The sequence below is a fragment of the Ahaetulla prasina genome, chromosome 3, assembly GCF_028640845.1.
Source record: "Ahaetulla prasina isolate Xishuangbanna chromosome 3, ASM2864084v1, whole genome shotgun sequence".
Taxonomy (NCBI): domain Eukaryota; kingdom Metazoa; phylum Chordata; class Lepidosauria; order Squamata; family Colubridae; genus Ahaetulla; species Ahaetulla prasina.
The window spans coordinates 180040252-180063427 of NC_080541.1; the positions used below are offsets into that span (position 1 = coordinate 180040252).

The 23176-nt window shown below is 44.6% G+C and overlaps 1 protein-coding gene across 4 annotated transcripts in view; it reads right to left on the reverse strand.

Annotated features, from left to right (window-relative positions):
• Window positions 1-23176, reverse strand: part of LOC131195627 (copine-5) — a 173915-nt gene that overhangs the window by 66635 nt on the left and 84104 nt on the right. For all 4 annotated transcript variants that reach the window (XR_009154499.1, XM_058177701.1, XM_058177703.1 and 1 more), the window contains 2 exons: window positions 14324-14383; window positions 2020-2083 (listed from right to left, as the gene is read on the reverse strand). Coding sequence is in view for 3 of the 4 variants with exons in the window: in XM_058177701.1 (XP_058033684.1) it covers window positions 2020-2083; window positions 14324-14383 (124 nt within the window). In the remaining variant the exon portion in view is untranslated. The remainder of the gene's footprint in view (window positions 1-2019; window positions 2084-14323; window positions 14384-23176) is intronic.

A 23176-nucleotide genomic window follows, 5' to 3' on the forward strand; every position in this document is an offset into this window, starting at 1 on the left:
TATTGGATATATCGCAGCACACCCATTTAACATCGCTCTAATACGAGAGCTATTAGTTCCCAGGGGACTTCTGGGTGTAATCTAATGTGCCAACTGTTAGCTTTGAAGCCCTACATGGCATGAATCCCAATTACTTGCAGGATTGTCTATTGCTTTTCGTGTCTGTCTGTTCCACCGGATGTGACAAAGTGGACATGGTTGGGTTCCCCTTGGTGAAGTAGTGCCATTTATTGGGACCTAGGGAGTGTGCCTTCTCTGTCATGGGGAAAGCTATATGGAATAATTACTCCTCCCATTTAGATGGCCTAACCCAGGGGTCTGCAAACTCGGCTCTTTTAAGACTTGTGGACTTCAACTCCCAGAGCTTTTCTGGCTGAGGAACTCTGGGAGTTGAAGTCTACAAGTCTTAAAAGAGCCAAGTTTGCAGACCCCTGGCCTAATTACATGGTCTTCCAGAAGAATTAAAGACTTGACTTTTCTGCCCTGGGCATTAGGGCTAGGATGTTAATGAAGTCTCTGTGGGTATGTTTATTGCGTGATTAGGATAATTCTTGTGGGAAGCTCAATCAGATTCTTTTAAGTGATTTTATTGGTTTGTTATGTGGGTTTGATGTATGTGTTTGCCACTCAGGCATCTATATAAAGTTGTCAAAAAATAGCCTAACCAAATACACACACATACACACCAAATAGCCACACACACACACACACACACACACACACACAGCAGACCCCCCCCCCCCAATATTCATGTTGTAATTTTCACTGCGATGATAATTTGGGATATGAAGTTACACAACTCTATCCCAGACTTATATCTGTTTCTCCTTAAATACCCTGTTAGGTATCAAGCCCAATAATCTTCCTTTCTCCATTTTTTCTGATAGTCATCAATTTTTGGTGATCATCTACTACTATCTTTTAAACAACACAAATCTAAGCTCTTAGCTTCCCATGATAAGCATTCTTTAGGTGCTAATGTTGACTGTAATCTTGGTTCATGTTCCCAGAATTATTATGGGAAATTTTCAGCTAACAATTACAGTAGATTTCCCTTTTGGAGAAGCAGGGTGAAATATCTTGCTGCAGCCTCATGACTCCCTGGAGCTGCCCATTTTACTTTTCTGCATATGATTTACTTCTGCTGATCTACTAGAAAGGATTCATCTGATTTACTTCAGCATGGTTCATCCTGCTGAGAGTTCTACCAAGGACATGTTGCTGGCCATTATCAAAGTATTTAGCTAGGAAAGTATGTTGTATTTCATTTAGAACTAGAAGATTACCTTTTTCTGCTATAGAATATTCTCTACTTGAAGATTAGAATAGCCCCAATGCTGCTGACTTTTTTCAAAGCTTCAAAAACTTGGCTATGTATCCAGGTTTGGGGCTTGGAATGAGTTAAGGGTCCTGTTACTTGGCTTTTGTATGATTGGTGGATTAACCATAATGGCTGATGTTTATACTTAATTATCTTTTAGATGTTGTAAAGTTTTTAAAATTGTTTTAACCGTTTTATAATTTTAGAATTGTAAACCATCCAGAGTCACTTGCTTGAACTGAGTGGCTATAGAAATTGAATAAATAAATAAGTAAATTCCAATGGTTTTATTAAATATCCGCAGGTCTGTATGTATGCATACAGCTAGCATTTTCCCCCAGAAGGGGAAGAGATCTCCAGTGTTCTAGTACTGCAGTTGTGTGGGTCAGGACAGATAATAAAAGCATTTAAGAGTAGCAGTTTTTAGATGGAACTTGCTTAAAAATACAGTATACCTTATGTGTGGTCCTGCATCACAAAAAATAATATCAGAGTGTGTCATTATCTTCTGCAACGCGATATCTCTGACTCGGATGCAGCATGTCTGGTCTGTGTAACTTTAACAAAATAATTTTCTAAACCATCAGGGACTCCCTGGCACAGGGGCTTTTGAATTCAAAGGCATCCTTTCTTCTTTTGACAAGATTTTTTGAAAGCAAAGACATGAACAGAAATTCAAAAAGAAAAGAATGACTCACCCTACAGTTGCCCAGTTCTTCAGCTGACAGAACGATAGTGCCACACTTTTTCCCTGGAATTCCTCTATAATAAGAGAGAAAATAGTTTATGAAGTAGGTAGAAAAGGGAGGAAAGAGACATCCATCTTTGCCCCCCCGGTGCAGAATAATGTCAATTTTTTTTTCTGTTCCATTTGCAGTGTCTCCTCTTATGAAACTCCAAAATGTCAGCAACTTCGAATTTTCTAAACCTGTAACTCCTTTTCTACTTTCTGCAGTGGAGTAGAAGGAAGAAGGGATAGCTTTGGGGGACAGGCTAAATAGCCATTACCAAGGCAAAGGCCAGAGAGAGGATGAGTCAAGGGCTGGAATGTAATATGAATAAACAAGCCCATAGTTCACATGAAGATACAGAGAGGGAGGGGGGGAAGTGTGTTCAGACTTGCACAAATCTTGTCATTAGGGCTGACAATACTGTGTTTTGATTAAGGCTTTGATAAAGCACACTTTCAATGCAGCTCCATGAAGCATAAAGGTGCCCTGTGTTTGGTGCTGTGTGAAAACAACCTGTGAAATCAGCCCCAGACAATCTCTGATGAATGTAAACATAGAAAATGTATTTGCCAAAGCAAAGCAGCTGGGCTAAGCAAAATGGCCCAACATAGAGGTGAAATGTTTGACTTTTCCCTCTCAAGACACTGCCTTAAAGCCCAAAGCTCCATTTCCATAAAGTGAAGCGGGGCCACAAAATTCAATTTTGGTTTGACTACTGAGTGCCTATGTTAGATGGGGATAGTAGGTTTTATACATAGTGATAAGCGTGTTCTTTCGTATTCTATTTATTCATTATTTTACTATTGTATTGTTAGGTTTCTCTTATAAAATGTCTCAGTAACCCTGTACTTCTTTCAGGAACTATAGTAGGTGGATTAAATAAACTAAGACATCCAAAGTGTTTAGCTTTTTCAAGCATTGGACCTATTCTTAGCCCCTCTTTGAAACATTGGAGGCATTTCTAGGGCTTTTAATTACTCTACTATTGATGATTGACTTCATGTTTCTAAGTGGAATTGATTGTTGGCTTGCTGCAAGCTATCGTGGACATTATACCCACAGTTGACATTGTAAAAGTATCTTAAATATTACAAATTAAAATGAGTTCTTTCAAACATTAAATACGTTCAAAGAGGGTATAAAAATTGAGAACCAAGAAAGATTTTTTCCCCCAGTTAAAACCATATGAGAATTTGGGGCAAATTAAACCACTGCCTGAATGTGTAGCAACAAAACTGAAATATTTATTTGAATGCTCATATCAAGTTGATTATTGAGAGATATAACTCAATATAGAACAAAGCTAAGAAGAAAAGGCCCTTTTTTCTTTTTCCTTTTTTAAAACAGTGTCAATTTTATGATTTTGTCCATTTAATTCCACACAGACAAATGATGTCTTGGATAACGATGGCTCAAAATGGATTTAATCTTCAGAGCTGGTGACAAGTCTATTTGTTCATGGAGTTTGGAAATTAGAAGTATGACAGCGAATAACTAATATGATCTTTCTCAGGCCAGAAATATAAATCAGATAAAGTCCTAAATTATATCAAAAGGATTATCCTACTTATGACTACTATTATTTTCATTCACCAGTAGATGAAATAAGGATTGGGTTTAGAAAAATGATATAGTTATACATACAGATTCAACTAATAATGAATGGAAATATGAAAATATTCTACTTCTTGTTCCATGTAGCGATTGAGGCTATCAGAATGGGGTCTTTGGTCAGAGCTGCTCGAAGGAGATGGAGCTGGGAAACCTCTCTGAGTGAAGGCATTGTCAATGCCTTGAGAAATGGTTTGCATGATAAGATGACGTATATCCTGAGAAATGGCAGGATTACTGTCCTCTCTGTGGGAGACTCCCGCTGCTGTGGGAGTGAAGGTGGCAGAAGGTGCCTGATGTGGGGGCTCAGGCATGGCTCTAGAAGAATCTCCAAAAACTGTACAAATTGTTTCCTGGTTTTCTCCTGAACCACTAGGGATAGTGGGAGACCATCCAGGCTGATTTAATAAAGGAGAATCTTCAGTTAGTGGAACAGAAGTTTCCCTGCCTTCCTCTGCTAATCTTTGTTTTGCTTTATCAAATTGCCTATCCAAGGCCCGTTGTCTTCTGGAGGCATCTCTCTCTGCAGCAGCAGAGGTTTGGAGAGAAGTAGAAGACTTAGATTTGGTGGCAGAAGCCCTTGATTTGGATCTGCTCTTGTGAGGGGGAGGAGCCTGTTCTATACCCAGAACAATTAAGGAGGGTCTGAGGCTTGGTCATTAACAACCTTTTATTAGAACAGAAAAGGAACAGCGAACAGACAGAACGAAGCAAGTTAAGTAACTGAACAATCCTCTGCTTGACAGCAGCTTAAACTGACAGGCGAGTCTGGCGGGCCAATCAGAGAGAAGGCAAGTTCCCGCTTCTTTGGCTAGCCGCGTCTTACCCAATCACAGCCGGCTAGCAACAGGCATGCTTTTCCTGGGTCGTAACTCCGAGGACATAACACCCCTCACCCCCAGACAGCGCAAGCGTAATCATCTAAATACGCCGGCTGACGTCGGCTCCGCCCCGATCTTCTCAGTTCAGGGGCGGCCGCCAGGGTAGGAGGAGCAGGGCTGTTCTCCATGTGCGCTGCAGGGGACTGCGCAGATGGACTCAAAGAAGGCCGGAACATCGCTGGAGTGCCCGGAACTGCAAGTAAGGTGGCCGTCGAGATCGCTCCGGGTGCAGACATCTGTGTGTGTTCCGGCTGGGCCCTCAAGCCCCCGGGAAGGGCACCATCTGTTGAAGTGGCGGACTCTCGGCCAGGGGTTGGATTGGCCACCCCGCCGTTTGTTGACGTTGGCACGTTTGGGCCAGGTGTTGGATTGGCCTCCCCGGTGATTCTGCGGCGCAGCTGATTCACATGGCGGCGCCAGTGACGACCGTCTTCCAGTTGGACCCTATAAGAATAGGGTCCGGTTAGATGTGTGATACGTCCTGGAAGCCACCTGTTGTCGGCTCCGAAATTCTCTGCATAGATTGGATCCCCTACCTGGAAGGTTCTGTGGCGAGGGCCTAATGTTGTGAGAGTTTCGGGTGTATAACTTGGGTGTAGGCGATCTAGGGTGGTCCTCAAGCGCCGACCCATCAACAGGCCGGTTAGCTCAGGCTGGTAATAGCCTGTTATTAAGAACACCGAAGCCTGCAATTATTGCAGGTTCGAGCCCGGCCCAAGGTTGACTCAGCCTTCCATCCTTTATAAGGTAGGTAAAATGAGGACCCAGATTGTTGGGGGGGCAATAAGTTGACTTTGTAAAAATATACAAATAGAATGAGACTATTGCCTTATACACTGTAAGCCGCCCTGAGTCTTCGGAGAAGGGCAGGGTATAAATGTAAACAAAAAAAACAAAACAAAAAAAAAAAAATTTCGGCCGGACTGCGGTTAGTTACTGGGCAAGGGGTGGTGTGCTGCGCCAAAAGGTATTGACATACCTTTTGGTGCCAATTGGAGGAACCCAGGCGGCTCAAAACTTCCTTGGCTGACCTGACGGCCCTTTCAGCCCGGCCGTTTCCGGCCGGGTGGAAAGGAGCCGTGGGGGCATGGCGGATGCCAAGTCGTGCCAAAAACCCCTGAAAGGTTGTCGAGGTGAATTGGGCTCCGTTATCGGTAACGATGACGTCGGGTAGCCCGTGGGTGGCGAACAGGCCATCCAAAATCCGGATGACGGCCCCCGCCGTGGGGGAGGGCGTCAAGACTATTTCCACCCACTTGGAGTATGCATCGGCCAGAATTAAGAAGGTTTGGCCTAAGAAGGGCCCCGCGAAGTCCACATGGACTCGAGCCCATGGACTCCTGGGCATCTCCCACTCCCTGACGGGTGCGGCGGCCGGTGCGGATCTGGAGGACTGGCATTGGGGGCATTTTGCAACCCAGGCCTCTATCTCTTGATCCATGGCTGGCCACCAAATGTAGCTATGCCCCAGGGCCTTCATCCGTACAATGCCGGGGTGGGCATCATGCAGGCATGTTAGGATGCGGTGTCTAAGCTCGGGGGGAACTACCACTCGATTTCCCCATAAAAGGCAACCCTTGAGCACGGACAACTCATGCTGCCTGCGGACAAATGGCTGGAATTCGGGGGCCACAGGCCCCCGTGGCCACCCCCTGCGCACCCAGTCCAGGACTAAAGAGAGGACTGGATCTTTTTTAGTAAGGGTGGCTATGTCGGTTGCGGAGATGGGCACGTCCCAGTCCTCAATAAGAAGGACAGTGGACGATGGGGCCGGGTCCGATTCAGCGACAGGAAGGGGGCAGCGGCTGAGTGCGTCAGCGTGCCCAATAAACTTCCCGGGCTTATACAGCAGCTGGTATGAGTAGGCTGCTAGAAACTCCACCCAGCGGGACATACGCGGGGAAAGGATCTGGGGGGTCTGTCGATCCCCAGCCAGCAACCCTAACAATGGCTTATGGTCGGTAATGAGTGAAAAGAAGCGACCATAAAGGTAGTCATGGAATCTCTTGATTCCTGCTACTGCGGCTAAGGCTTCACGATCGAGCTGGCTGTAGTTCCGCTCGGAAGCCGATAATGTGCGAGAATAAAAGGCTATAGGCGCTTCTGAGCCATCTGGGAGGAGGTGGCTTAAAACGGCACCCACGCCATAGGGAGATGCGTCGCAAGTTAAGGACAGCGGCAGACACGGGTCGTATTGTACCAGCACTGCCGCAGATGACAGGGTGTCTTTGACCGCCCGGAAGGAAGCGGCGGCCGCGCAATCCCAACGCCACGGGGTTTTGGATTGCAAAAGCCGGTGGAGGGGTTCAGCTAAGGTGGCTTTATGGGGCAGGAATACGGAATAAAAATTAAGTAGTCCCAGGAACGCTTGTAATTCCGCCCTGTTCTTTGGCGGCGGAGCGTTCCTGATAGCTTCAACTTTCGATGGGGCAGGGTGGATGCCCTGGGAATCTACCAAGAAGCCTAAAAATTCTACTTGTGGGACCCCTATGTAACATTTTTCCTTCTTTAATTTCAATCCGGCAGCCCTGAACCTGCCAAGAACAGCCCGTATTCTTTCGACGAGTTCTGACCGGTCAATGGCCGAGATCAGAACGTCGTCGAAATAGGGCACGACTCCCGGGAGGCCTTGGAGCAATCGCTCCATCAGGCCCTGGAACAGCCCAGGGGCTATGCTGACCCCGAACTGCAGGCGGTTGCACTTGAAAGCGCCCCGGTGGGTGACGATCGCCTGCGCCATGGCAGTCGAGTCATCCACCGGGAGCTGTTGGTACGCCTGGGCAAGATCTAGCTTAGCAAACACCCTGCCCCTTCCTAACGAGTGCAGCAGATGTTGCACCACGGGAACGGGGTAAGGGTTTGCCTGCAAGGCTTTATTAATGGTGCACTTGTAATCGGCACAGATCCTAATGGATCCGTCCGGTTTCAAGGGTATCACAATGGGGGTCTCCCAATTTGAATATTCGATAGGCTCAAGGACTCCCTGCGCAATTAGTTTATCTAGCTCCCTGTCAACTTTGGGGCGGAGCGCTAGTGGCACCCTCCGCGGCTTAAGGCGAATTGGGGCTACTTGGGAATCCAAATTGAAATTAATGGGTCGACCTGTATATTTGCCCAAACGGCTGTCAAAAACATCAGCAAATTCGGAGAAAATGTGAGCTGGAACGTCGTGCTCGGTAGCGTGGACCCCCGATACGTCCAGGTGCAGGGCAGCGAACCAGTCCAACCCCAGGAGACTTGGAAGGTCGTCCCTGACAACCACGATAGGCAGGAGACCCGTAAATGACCCATATGCGACATGCATAGAGGTGCAACCCACGATTGGAATTGGGTTACCCTGGTAGTCCCTCAAATTAACAGTGCAGGGCTGGAGGCGACGCTTGGAAAATCTAGGCAGTAAGCGTCGCAAGGTAGGCCAGGCTAGGAGGGACTTAGACGAGCCGGTGTCCACCTCCATTTTGAGAGGGACACCTTCGAGCTTCACTCTGAGGTAAATTTTGTTGGCGGGAACTCCGGTGAATGCGTGGCTGACGGTGACGGTTGCGACGCTCTCCTCGCGGTCCACGGCATGGCACTCATCGCGGCGGCGTGGCGAATTCTTAGCCCCCATCTTTGGCTTGACTTGGCCCTGGTTTCCCTGGTAGGCTGGGAGGGATGCCCGGCAGACCCTGGAGAGGTGGCCCTTCCGGCCGCAGCGGCGGCAAATAGCTGTTCTAAAACGGCAGTCTGAACGGTGATGATTTCCACCGCACCCCAGGCAATTTCCCGGAGGGCTCTTAGAGTCCTTGTCCCACCTCTTTTTCTGGGTCATCTTGAGGCGGCTCACGTTGTCTTCTTCATCGGATGGCACATCTTCTTCATCCTCTCCGTGGTGGACTGTTAGCGTCTTGCCTTCGGCAGCGGTCCCTGTGTTGAAACGCTGGATCTCTAACGCTGACTTCTCCGACATTTCGGAGGCTCGCGCCTCATCCATGGCCACTTTCAGCGTCACGTCCATGCGGGCTAGCAAGCGGCGCTGCAGTCGCAGGTCTCGGACCCCGGTAACTAGCTGATCTAACAGCATTTCGTCCAGGTCGTGAAACTCGCACTGCAGTGCGGCGACACGCAGGGAGGCCATATATTCGTTAATAGATTCTCCCTCTTTTTGAAATCTTTGTCTGAAAGCGTGTCGCCTCGCAATGCGAGAAGGTGCTGGGGAATAGTGGCCCTGTAGCTTCTCCAGTAACGTCTCCCATGGCACAGATGCTACTGGTTGTGGGGCAGTAAGAGCTCTAGCTGTGGCAAAAACCACCCTACCACAGGAGCTCAAAAAATAGCCCCGTTTCCTGGCATTTGAGATATCGGAGAGATCATTTGCCTGCAGGAAGCAGTCGAAACGCTCTATGTACTCCTCCCAAGGTTCGTTAGCCAGCTCAAACGGCGAGAATGTTGGCAGTGAAGTTGCCATGGCAGCGTGAAGGGTTTGTCCGGCAATTAAACTGACCGTCGCCTCAGGAAGTAGATCCCACCTTCGTCGCCAGTGTTCTATACCCAGAACAATTAAGGAGGGTCTGAGGCTTGGTCATTAACAACCTTTTATTAGAACAGAAAAGGAACAGCGAACAGACAGAACGAAGCAAGTTAAGTAACTGAACAATCCTCTGCTTGACAGCAGCTTAAACTGACAGGTGAGTCTGGCGGGCCAATCAGAGAGAAGGCAAGTTCCCGCTTCTTTGGCTAGCCGCGTCTTACCCAATCACAGCCGGCTAGCAACAGGCATGCTTTTCCCGGGTCGTAACTCCGAGGACATAACAGAGCCACGCTAGTAAGGTGTCCTTGGGAGGGCGAGGCAGAAGCCCGGGAAGGAGATCTGCTGCGATCCGCCATCTTGGAAATGAGGCCTAGTGGTTATCAGAGGCCTTGGAATATATGCCCAAATAATATAGTGGCCCTGATCTGAGAATCCTGGAATAAGATCAATAATAAGGGCCAGTTAGCACCAAGCTGACACCACAGCCGGATTCAAAGCATTCAAAGGCTGCATGGGGGGTTGCTTTGGGGGGGGTCCCCAAATGGCGCGAAGCAGGCACCACTGCTCCTATAGCGCCCTTTTTACTGCAGCGTTGGCAGGGGGAACTAGCCTCCGACACCTCGGATCTTTTCTCCACCCCTGCAGGCGCGAAGCCGACACCACGGCTTCTCCTGCGCTCCGCTGGCCTCCACTTACAGTTTGGTGAGGTCCAGCGATGTCCGTTCCTCAAACCGGCGATACTACGAGGCTTGAGAGGCTTGGAATGTGAAAAAATGGCCGCCGGCCTTCGGGCAGCTCAGCTGAGCGGCGCTGGGCTGCGCGCGAAGCACGAGCCTCTTTCCTTGCCGCTCCGGCTCCCAGCAGTCAAGAAAAAACAATTGGGCACTTTAAAACTTTTTTTAAGAATTTTTCCTAATTTATTGAAGTCCTATGAGCTGATAAAAGAGTCAAAAGCAATGGAGCTAAAGGAGGTAGTCTCTCTATGGCCGACTGAGTTAATAAACTGGAGCTAAACAGGAAGAGGAGGTGTGTTTAATGATCACAGCTCCAAACTCTAAACTCTCTTCATAGTCAAAGTTAGAACTAAGATGGTCACTGTAAACCATTTGCATTACTTTCACAAACAAGGTTTGGTTTTAAATATCATCCCTCAGATAAATGGCAAATGGAGTGGTGGACTCAAAATCCTGGTTTGTGGTAATGGCCACCAACTGTGACGAGTTTTCCCCATGTATCAATTTGAATGTGGCCCAGCAGGTGGCAGCACATAGCCAGATTTGGTTGATCTCAAACCACTAAGGAGAACTGGATGCAATTAATTCTTGGATGGGAGACCACTAGAATGTTTCGAGATCACAGGCAAGACTGGAAAGTCAAAACATTCCTCAAAGGAAACAATGGCTATGGGAAAAACTATTTGGAGTTGTCAATGTGGTAATATGACCTTAACCAAAACAAGACAACTTTAATATTATGTGCTGGTTTATTGCAGTAAACTTTGCTACAATTTTGGATATTATTCCTTATAAGTTGTTATTGTTTACGTTCTGCCTTGTGTTTCATCTATGTTCCCTTTCACCACCATTTTTCATTAAAGGGCATCTTCTGATCTGGAGCTGTCCAAGTCAAAGTTCCTCAGAATGATGGAAAGAGCCTTTTTGGTCATTCATTCATTTTATAGGGCTGCCATTCGCCTGGTGACTCTGGTGTGTGTGCGCACGCTAAACTTGTGTTATATTTCCGTATCATAGAAATCACTGTCATACAATCATAGGGTTGTAGTTATACATTTTATGTATTTGAAGGGAAGCCACTATCAATCAGCCTGTCCACACATATCAGCAGGGTTGCTGCAGCCAACATGCCACAGTCAATTGACCATGGCCAATTCACCACAGCCATTCACCGCGGGACAACTTGCCATAGCCAACTTGCCACAGGACAACTCGTTGTATGACAATTAAACAATTCAATTTAATTATTTAAAATAACTAAAACAGGCTCAAGCTCAATCCCTCCAAGACAGAGTGGCTGTGGATGCCGGCATCCCGGTACAGTCAGCTGCAGCCGCAGCTGACTGTTGGGGGTGAGTCATTGGCCCCAACTTGGGCGTTCTCCTGGATGGACGGCTGTCCTTTGAAGATCATCTGACGGCCGTCTCCAGGAGAGCTTTTTACCAGGTCCGCCTGGTTCGCCAGTTGTGCCCCTTTCTAGACCGGGATGCCCTATGCACGGTCACTCACGCTCTCGTGACATCTCGTCTGGATTACTGCAATGCTCTCTACATGGGGCTCCCCTTGAGGAGCACCTGGAGGCTCCAGTTAGTTCAGAATGCGGCTGCGCGGGTGATAGAGGGAGCCCCTCGTGGCTCCCATGTGACACCTCTCCTGTGCAGACTGCACTGGCTACCTGTGGCCTTCCGGGTGCGCTTCAAGGTTCTGGTAACTATCTTCAAAGCGTTCCATGGCATAGGGCCGGGTTACTTACGGGACCGTCTGCTGCCACCGAATGCCTCTCACCGACCCGTGCGCTCTCACAGAGAGGGACTCCTCAGGGTGCCGTTGGCCAGGCAGTGCCGACTGGCGACACCCAGGGGAAGGGCCTTCTCTGTGGGGGCTCCACCCTCTGGAACGAACTTCCCCCAGGACTCCGCCAACTTCCTGACCTTCGAACCTTTCGCCGTGAGCTTAAGACACATCTATTTATCTGCGCAGGACTGGACTAGAATTTTAAATTTTGAATTTGGTTTTAATGGGGTTTTATTATTTGTATTGCTATTTTTAAATATTCGGCCTTATGTAATAAGTTTTTTAATTGATGTTTTATTTTGTATTTATATGTATGTTTTATCTGGCTGTAAACCGCCCGGAGTCCCTAGGGAGATAGAGCGGTATAAAAATGCGAAAAATAAATAAATAAAATAAATAAATAAAAACTTTATTTTAATTTTCGTCATTCACATTTTATTTTGTCCCTCTCTTTCCACCCTTTCTTTAATGATTCTATTCCACTATTTCTTCAACATTAGTGTAACTCTTGTTTATGGTGAGTTTATCTGTGATAAATTGGCCATGGCAAGTTGTCCCATGGCGAGGTGGCCCTGGTGAGTTGGCCACTGCAAGCTGGCTGCGGCGAGTTGGCCGTGGCGAATTGTTGTAGACCTTCCAGTAGCCCATACTTTGCTTTTTCCTTAGAAGTAAGATTCAAGAGATATCCATGTTTGTTTACCATACTTCAGCTTTCTGTTGCACATTTAACAAAAGAAGAACAATTCAAGACCACAAGGAATTCTAAATCAACCTTAGAAGATCTTTTGTCAATGTTATTGTCTGGCAAAAAACACTCACTTCTGAAATTTTTTTAGACAACACATACTATATCTAGTATGGAGGGCAGAGATCGACCGTGAGGCGCCTTACTTGTGGGGTGCCTCAGGGGTCGATTCTCTCGCCTCTCCTGTTCAACATCTATATGAAGCCGTTGGGCGAGGTCATCAGTGGCTTTGGGGTGAGTTACAAGCTGTACGCTGACGATACGCAGCTGTACTTTTCCACCCCAGGCCACCCCAACGAAGCTGTCAAAGTGCTATCCCGGTGCCTGGAAGCCATACGGGTCTGGATGGGGAGAAACAGACTCAAGCTCAATCCCTCCAAGACGGAGTGGCTGTGGATGCCGGCACCCCGGTACAGTCAGCTGCAACTGCAGCTGACTGTTGGGGGCGAGTCATTGGCCCCAACAGAAAGGGTGCACAACTTGGGCGTTCTCCTGGATGGACGGCTGTCGTTTGAAGACCATTTGGCATCTCCAGGAGAGCTTTTTACCAGGTCCACCTGGTTCGCCAGTTGCGCCCCTTCCTTGACCGGGATGCCTTATGCATGGTCACTCACGCTCTTGTCACTTCTCGTCTGGATTATTGCAATGCTCTCTACATGGGGCTACCCCTGAAGTGCACTCGGAGGCTTCAGTTAGTTCAGAATGCAGCTGCGCGGGTGATTGAGGGAGCCACACGTTGCTCCCGTGTAACACCGCTCCTGCGCAGTCTGCACTGGCTACCTGTGGTCTTTCGGGTGCGCTTCAAGGTTTTGGCTACCACCTTTAAAGCGCTCCATGGCTTAGGGCCCGGGTACTTACGGGACCACCTGCTGTTACCTTATGCCTCCCACCGACCCGTACGCTCACACAGAGAGGGTCTTCTCAGGGTGCCGTCCACCAAGCAATGTCGGCTGGCGGCCCCCAGGGGAAGGGCCTTCTCTGTTGGAGCACCTACCCTCTGGAACGAACTTCCCCCTGGTTTGCGTCAATTACCTGACCTTCGGACCTTTCGCCGTGAATTGAAAACGCACTTGTTTATCCAAGCGGGACTGGCTTAATTTTTTAAACTTTTGAATTTTAATAATTTTAATTGGGGTATTTTATGAATTTTATGGGTCAAATTTGATGGTTTTAAATTTTCGGCCATTTATAGAATATGTTATTTTAATTTTTGTTTTAATTTGTATACTGTACTGTTTTTTAATCTGGCTGTACACCGCCCTGAGTCCTTCGGGAGAAGGGCGGTATAAAAATCTAAATAATAAATAATAATAATAAATCTAGAATTGGCCACATGCTTAACAATCCACTTATTTGCCAAATATGTGTGATTATCCAGACAATTTTGTGAACATACATATTTAAATACTGATGACTCGATATTCAAGATCCAAGCTCAATCAAGACCCACACTGAATGTTATGTATTCAGGAAGGAGAAGAAGCCCAACAGATTTGACATTACCTGCTTTGAATATTAAATAGGAATAGTGAGATGTGCCTCCCCCTCCCCCTGTTCTCCATGGTTTATCAACTGAATTATGAGAACAAATGAGACAAGAGTTGCTGAGTTTTTCACTAAAAATGAAAAGAATGATAGAAAGAGCCAACAATAATAAGCTGAGCTTGCCAAGATCACATCTGAGCTGTTGTGGACTTGACCACATTAATGATAACTGAGTTCTATTACATTATGTTGTTGTGTGTAAATTCTCCATCAAAGCATTAATGAAGCACTCCATCAGCAAAATTAGATTACTTTGTTTTTTACTAATATTAATGCTAGGCTCAGGATAACACTGTAGGAATTTTTTTTAAAGAAAAATTAAGTGGATATCTCATAATTCGTTAAGAAAGACTTTAGCTCCTCATGCAGTATATATTGATAATTTGAAGGGGTGGAATGCACCAATCCTTCTCTGTCTTCTAATCTGCAGGAGAACTTAAATATGACTTACCCATTGGAGACAGACGGCATAGGCTTCCCAGTTTTGGAATGTAATGTAAATGCTCCCATCCTGAAAAAAAAAAAGTAAGACAGACTTAAAATTATAATTTATTTATGTTATTCAATATATATGGCTCCAGATTTCACATAAGTCACTCTGGGGGTGAGCACAGTTAAATATGTTAATATACTAACACAAAATGAACATGAAAAACAGTATATGAGAATAAAACACAAAAGTAGTATTAATTTCCACAAATACTATTTTTGCTCTTTTCACTCCATAACACCTTGCACGGTTCCCCCCACCCCCACCCCCAATTCTCAACTAATGCATTATCATAACCCAGGACTGGTTTGTTTTTCTCATTTTGCACCAAGCACTGAAGTAATAAACATTCAGGAATAAGATCACATGTAATTCAACACTATAAATAAGAGATTGTCCACTTCAACTTCAATAGGCTCAAAAATTTCTAACATCTGAAGAGCCCATCATGGCCGCTCCCCTTAAAATGGCTTTTGCAAAATGGTGAATTATCAAAGATGAATTATAGGTAGTCCTCAACTGACAACCATAATTGAGCCCAAAATTTATATTGCTAAGTGAGAAAGTTGTTAAGTGTGTTTTACCACATTTGTTAAGTGAATTATTTAAATCAGGAACTCATCACCTGCAACAGAAATCCAAAAGCGAAGTTCCCTTATTGGATCAATAACATCTCCCAGCATGCAGTTATATGAGGAACGAGGAAGGAGACTGTTCTGGCCATGGTGCCCTGAGACCTATTTTTGTTCATGAGCATTCTCCCTTCCAGATTCCCCTTTTTTACAAAGATCCCCTGAGATCACATGCAGCACAGAGATATGATAATTGTAGAATCTGCATGGCTGCCAATGCTTAATACACAACCTTGTATTGCATGTCCTTGACAAAAGGTCTCAGTTCTAGAATGTAAGTTAGCAACGCTGGGCATTTTGCACACAGCAGGAAATTAATGTTGCCAGTCACATTACACCATTCAGCTATTCTGTATTCCCCTCTTTGATGAATTTCATATAGAAAAAAAAGTAGATTAGATACTGCAATTGCACCTTGCAAGAAGCAACCCTAGTCCTTATGTATACGGGGAAAAGAGAATCACTACAATAGGGACTTAATTTTCTCTTCCAGCATCTCCCCTGAGAGCAACAATGATACCTTCTAAATTTCCTTGGCATGGGGCCACAGCTACAGAGACAGTGACTAATTCCCTTCTTTCATTGATACAGTTTCCTTGACAATATTTATAGAACTTGACTGAGGTTTCCTTCTCCTCTCCTGGAATGTTCAACAGTTATAGAACCTTCTCTCTGGCTGCCTCTGCGCATATATTCAGTTGAATGGGAGGCAACTGAAAAAAAAGTAGTTTCTACAGTCAGTGGGAGTGTCATCCATCCCTTTTATTCATTTGCAGGATTGGTTCAGTAAATAGCATTGCACTGGAACTGACTGAACCTTTGTTTTCTTCTAATGGTCAATATAATCAATAGACACAAGGTACTAGTTCAGGGGTGTCAAACTCAAGGCCCACTGGCCGGATCCGCCAATGGGGTGCTTAGATCTGGCCCACGGGGCTACCCTGGAAACAGTGAGGGACTGGTCTGCGGTGCCTCTGCTAGCGAAAACAAGCTCCCGAGTTCCATCTACAGCTGTGATGGCCTCACTCTGCCAGTGAAAGGAAGGCTAAAATGCGGCCTCCTGAGCTCCATTTTCGCTGGCAGAGGGTTGCAGGAGGCCGTCACAGCTAGAAATGGAACTTGGGAGCCCATTTTCGCTGAGGCTGCCACAGGTGCCCCTGACATGACTGACATTGAGCAGGCCATACCCCTCTGGCCACACTCACCCTGGCCCCCTGAGGTAAAACACAACCCTGATGCGTCCCTCAATCAAATTGAGTTTGACATCCCTGTACTAGTAGATAGGTACTATCTGGTTGGTGGCAGTCTCTGCAGCTAGCTATTAGGAATCTGTGTCTTCACATTTATTATATTCATAAGCTGTGCTTTCTGCAGGAGCTCAAGACAGAAATAGTATTTCTCCTTCCCCAACTTTACACTCACAATAGCAACCCGTTAAGATAGGCTAAGCTGAGATAATACCCCAAAGTGCCCCCAAGTCACTTAATGAACTTCCATAGCTAAGGGCAGACTTGAATTTGGATCTTCCTAGTCTCAAGGTTATTTCATGCAATCTGCAAAACTATCCAGCTGTTTTATTCCTCTCCTTCCTCTTTTGTTCTGCTCGTTCAGTGGCATAACTTAGTACTCAATGTTTCCTTTTCTTTCTCTCTCTCTGCAGTTTGAAAGTTTGCAGGGATGGTACCATCAAGCCTCACTACTGCTTATTTTACATGTAATGTCAAGCAGGCCTTGCCAGCTGAAGGCCTTTTCCTTCAGCTATGCTGAATTATAAGTTCCAGAATTCACAGCCCACCTGACAGTGGAAATATTGATTTCCAACTCATCTGGGAAGCACCAAATTGTGGACATGCTCTAATCCAGGGATAGTCAACCTTTTTATACCTACCGCCCACTTTTGTATCTCTGTTAGTAGTAAAATTTTCTAACCGCACACCGGTTCCACAGTAATGGTGATTTATAAAGTAGGGAAGTAACTTTACTTTAAAAAATTTATAAAGCAGAGTTACAGCAAGTTAAAGCATATAATAATAATTACTTACCAAATATTTTATGTCAGACTTTCACTAAGTTTGGCAGCATAAATCTTTATAAAACAACTTACTGTAGTTAAATAGTATAATTTCAGAAATTTAAATTGTCACGGGGAATTTTACAAAAACCTAATGAAAATGTTTTTAAATAATGCTTTGAATTTTTTTTAAAAAGTCAATTAAATTTAAAAAAAGGAAAGTGCTTCAGTATCGGACAAAACCCCTATCGCCCACCATGAAAGCTGGAATGCCCACTAGTGGGCACTAGGGACCAGGTTGACTACCACTGCTCTGTATGCTTTGTATGCTTTAAGTCCACATATTCTTCCCATCCTATTTCTGGTGGGGCAATGAGATGGAGAACAGTAGAAGCAATTCCTTCAGTATAAACGCTCTAAAAAGGTTTACTGAGCAGAAACTCTGGCTTGTTCAGACATATCATTAACTTTTGCCTAAATAAACAAATCTTTTCCAACTTGGGCATTTTTCAAATGGGAGAGTTCAACTCCAGGAATTTATTCCAATGTCAATGCTGTCTATAGAAAATTTCAGAAGCGGAAGTCCACAAATCAGAGTGAAGTCAGTGTTACCAGATTCTGAGCCCAGCAATGAGGAACCCAGGTTAGATGTATCTCAGAGTGGTAGGCAGCCTCTGCAAAATAAGCAACGTGGCTTTCCCCATAGAACGCTAATCCCTTATTTAGCAATATGGGAGCAAATTCACCAAGGTTAGTTCCTGTTAGTGAGCCTCAGAGTGGCTTTCTGAACCTCTTAAGATTGTGATCACCATGCTGCCTGAGTAATGGCAGTGGCAAACAAGCAGAGATGACAGATTGCCCTAGCTGCAGTTACTTGACAGTGGAGCGTGGCAACCTTTCTCCTACCAGCTGGAGAGCACTGACTAACAAATTGCAGAGACAAAGGACATGGCTTTGCCAGCTGCCATTTCTCTAGCAAAAACTGAAAATTTATCCAGACCTTGCCATTAACTCATAAGGCTCAAACCAATTAGTCTTCAGCAGCTCTGAAGGAACTGCTGAGAAAATGACTAGTCTACCGAACATCTCCCCAATTACCCACATCGGCTTGCCTCAAAGAGATGCCCTCCAAGTGGGTTGAACTTCAACACACACACCCCAGTCACCCAGCCAGACTACAGAAAGTTGTCCTACAGTGGGATAAATGAGTCTATTTGGGAAAGCAAAGTCTGCCTGCCTTGTTGCAAATGTGTACATATTAAGGATCTGGTGAACTGTACATGCAGGAGGAAGACCAATGAAGCTCATCTTAAGTACACTCAGACTTCCTGCAGAAATGGGCTCAGGAAAGAAGAAAGGAACAGGTTCTGAAACATTAAAGCAGGGAAATGGCTAACTCTAGAAGAGGGGAAAGAAAGAAAGAAGCAGATTTGCACGAGATATAAAAAAAACCAATTTCAGGTGCAATCAAGATAAGCTATGTGAAAATGGTTGACCAGAATCTTCCCGGGCTTCCTTTTTCACAGACTGTAAGGACAAGTTGAATTTAATAAGTCAAGACAGAGGAAATCAGTCACAGCTTGCTTTTTTTGCAGATCAGCAAACTGGAACAAAGATTCCTGATATTGCACTGAATGCTTTCAAATTTCCAATGGTCACCATACAAAGGGGCACTTAAAATCAGCACTCCTTCACTATATGGAAGTAAGCTGGCAGGGACAGCAAATAATAACCGTTCCTTATTATAAATGTAATTTTCCCTGCTTGCTCCACATTTTTACTTGAGTCAGTGCAGGCTTAAGGGTTGCTTCCTTCAGCTGTTTCTCTCACACACAGATTGTTCAAGAAATCATTCTCTGAATTTCATGCCTTTTCTTCATTTTGGCCACAGTGATAGACTGGATTCTGTCTTGGCCATTGTTAAAAGAACCCCTCATCAATGGATTTCCCTGCTTCATTCTCCTACCAATCCCAGGAAAGCATGAGCTAATTGCTTTTATGGCTCTTCCAGTCGTTTGGGCTAAAATGAGAAAGTTGGCAAAATCTTGTCAATTTTATTTGGGAGGAAGGGAAAGAAGGAAGGCCAGACTTCACCAATCAACCTTTGAACCTGTAAAAAAATATATGAAAGAAACCCCCCACCCCCACAGTTCAGCTTTTCAAGGGAGGTATCCAGGGGTGGGTTCTACTTACCTTTACTACTGGTTCGCAATGGGAGCATGCGCGCACGCTTCTGCGCATGCACAGATCAGCCATGATGACATCCAAGTGGATGGGCGGAGCCTCCCACCACTTTTACTACCGGGTCTCAAGAACGGAACTGAACCGGGAGCAACCCACCACTGGAGGCATTGCTATGCAAAATAGGTATTAAACCCTGGTGGTTCAGTGGTCAGAATGCAGTATTGCAGGCTAACTCTGCCCACAGTCTGGAGTTCAATCCTGATTGGCTCAAGGTTGACTCAGCCTTTCATTCTTCCAAGGTCGGTAACGTGAAGACCCAGATTGTTGGGGTCAAGATACTGACATTGCAAACCGCTCAGAGAATGCTGTAAAGCACTACGGAGCGGTATATCAGTCTAAGTGCTATTGCTACTATGGAGCAGGCTCATGGAAAAATATTCCCCAGAGCACCCACAGTCAATTGGAACAGAGGCATTTGTACACAATGAAATGAAGTATAGCAGGTCAACCAGATAGCTCAACTTGCACCAGCAGAAGACTATGAACATCTCTGGTGGTGGCTGATTGTCCAGCAACCTAGGGCAGGTCAAGGACATCATCCACTTATACCATTTGACACAATAGGTAGCCCATCTTCTTACTGGAACAAGCATAAATTGTGAATCAGCCCTATGCAGCCTTATTGTATGAAATAAATATGAAGTTCAGAGAGATTTCAAGAAGGCCACTAGTATGTTAAGATCTGGCTTGCACATGAAGAAGAAAATATAAAGAATCTAAATATCTGTACAAGAAAGAGCTAATGAAGGAGATCCCACATCATCATATTTCATATGGGAACCAGCTACAGAAGCAACCAGAATTATCTCCCTTTTTCTGATTGCCTAAAGAGAGCTGACAGATCGATTCCATGTCTATCCTCATCCTCAAGGCATCCTGAAAAATTAAGCCCTGAGGCTGAACTGTGCCCCCATCCCACATGGCTCTTTTGTAGCCTTCATGAATACGGATTCTTTCCCTTTGAATGATGGGAGGCAGCATTCTTTCACTACTACATCTGAATTCAGTGGAAATGAACATTGCACAGGGCAGCAATCAGCTAATAATCAAGGATAGCTGTAAAGAATTATCTGCATAATGAAACTGAGGTTCCAATAACAAATAACGACTCTGCAGAGCTGTGTTTTGTATATACAGTATATATTATGTGTGAAAGAGAGAAGGAGAGAAATGAACAGTTGGATGGATGAATTTAAGGGATAGCTGAAGGAGATTGAACCATTTTCCCAAAGCTTTCAAAAGATTGATTAAAAAAAGGAAACTTAAACAATAATAATCTTATGAGGAAATAGTCTTGAATTAATTTAGCCTAATCCATACTTGAGAAATCTGCTGCTTTCATTTTATTAGTAAAGCTTGTTGGAATTATATTGAGAGACATAATTCAGGGAGGGGGAGGAGGGGAAATGCCATTTTCATTACCAGCATGTCTTCTATTGTTATCAGAGGGAGGGAAAAATGAAAAAATAAAATCCACTGAGAACCAGTGAATACCCACAATAAGTAAAATACCTCCAGATCATCCAGTTTCTTTTACCGAGATGTTCTGAGCTTCTGTTTTAATATCAAACATCCTGTTCAGCCAGAAGCAGCCAGGAACTGAACAGCCTCCTAATTCTTAAATGATAATAATTAATTGCAACCCAGAAAAATGTACATGACTGTTTTTCCCCCTAAGGAGGATGAAACTTAAGTGTTCTGCTTCATCTTCCCAAATCTATAGGACTTCTGTGATGGAGTTGTAAATTAGCACACTTGTGTCCTCGTCCTTTGTTGCCCTCTCACTTTTACTGAAGCAAGCAGCAAACAGATGTTTGGAACCAGAGGTCCAAGCAGGTCTTCACAGGCTATCCAGGTCCTCCAAATTGTCCAATTTTATTATGCCAGATTCTTGAAGTGAAACATAAGGGAACAGGAGCACTGACAGGAGAAAATGCTGGGGTTGCAGCTGTGCTTGAAAGGCCTACTCACACCTCCAGGAAATCAAACAGAACATAAATTGGGACGATATAGAGTCAGTTCTTTCGCTCCCATCTATGCTTCTTATTAAATCAATACTGTTTTGATTTTGCTTTGAGAAACCTCAGCCTCCCAGCTGTGGCTCTTGTGCAGCAATCAAACAGTCCATGCTGAGATCAGATTGACTGGATCCTATGAACGGGGAAATAAAAGACATTAGTCTACACTGGTCCCTTGGAAGGCTGGTTCTAATGTCATCTATTCATTAGGATCCACAAGTGAATGAGAGACCTAAAGAGGCCAAAGACTTCAGGCTACAGCAACAAGTTCTAGATGATACCACATTCTGCAGGTGACTCATCTGACACTATTTTTTCTTTATTAGATTTGTAGAAGGATATACCGCCCTTTAGATAGACACTCAAGCCCTAGTCACCTCACGATTGGATAACTGTAATGTGCACTACATGGGGCTGTACTGAATACCATCCAGAAGCTACAGCTGGTTCAGAATTTGGCAGTGTGGACAACAATGGGAATATTGCATTATGCTGATGTGAGCCCAGTTCTCCATAAGCTGCACCGATTACCAGTTGGCTTCTGGGTAATTATCATGGCAGAACTCCTGTCTTTCTGAGGGATCACTTATTTCTGATTAATTCAGGCTATCCAGTGAGATAGCAAATGTGCTCCAGGTCCCGTTGATTAAATGGTGTCATCTTACAGAACTCAGGAGGAATGCTTTCTTTGTTGCGAAACCTGCAAACTCCCCCTCCCCCGGAGATCCATACACTTCTCACCCTTTTGAAAATCATTAAAAACTTGGCTGTTTGCCCAGACCTTTGGAAATTATAATTGTGGAGTCTCTACAAGTTGGATTTTTTCCCCTTTTCTGTTATAAAATTAGCCTTTTGGTCAGCTACACTTTCTTTTTCTATGTGTATTGTTTTCTTTCTTTTTTATTGTAAGTCACCCAAAGTTGCTAAAGTGCCTGGCTTTGATTAAATTGTTATTTAATTAAGTTTATTTTTCTCTCATAATAGCAACTCAGTGAAGCAGCTTGGTCTGATAGAGAATCTGATCCCAAGTCATCTAAGGAGAATCTAATGGCTTCTAATGGACCTCTATGGCTGATGGTTTCTATGATCCTAAGTCAAGACTTTCACTAACACACTAAATTGACTTTGAGCAATCACTTAGGTAATTGCTAAGATATATCCATAACCGAGCAGATTTTTTTTAAAAAAAATGTAACAAATGAATATTGTCTGCAGTTGCCACAGTATGACACCTAGGCTGAGATCAGTGTATAGCATTAACTGGCATAGTTATTTTCAGCTTAGAGCCAGGATGACATGACCATAAATCAGCATGTACTATATTCCTACAAATGGGTAACTTAGGGATGACGCTCCACAAGATTATCCATGAGTCAACAAAAACTAAGTTTCATTTGATATATGTTCATTTGCACATTTGATTAAAATATTAAGCTTCAAATGGTGTTTCAAATGTCAAGCTTCAAATGGCGTTTTTGCTGCTGCCAATGAACTATAGGGGGAGGGAAGGGGGAGATAGAACTAAACTCCAGATATCAAGATGTCAGCCATGGGAATCAAGGACATTTCGGCAGGTGTTTTACCAGAGCCAGAAATACTTTTCTTACAACAAAACCAGAAGTCTCCATTGGACAATGTGACCTAGTCTAATAGGGAGGGAGGGAAGACTTGAACTTTAACTATATGGGTTTGTGTGAGAAATAGTTAAATCTGGTTTTGCCCTCAACTTTGCCAATATCATGTACTCAAAATTTTTTTGCATTAATAGATTGGATCATCTCAGCCATGCATGCTTTGGTTGGGTTCGTCAGTCGGAACATTGACAATATAGTTATTAAAATTACCCTTCTGATCTACTGCTGTAGAAATATGCATGCACAGATATATTATCTTTGGCCATATAAAAATC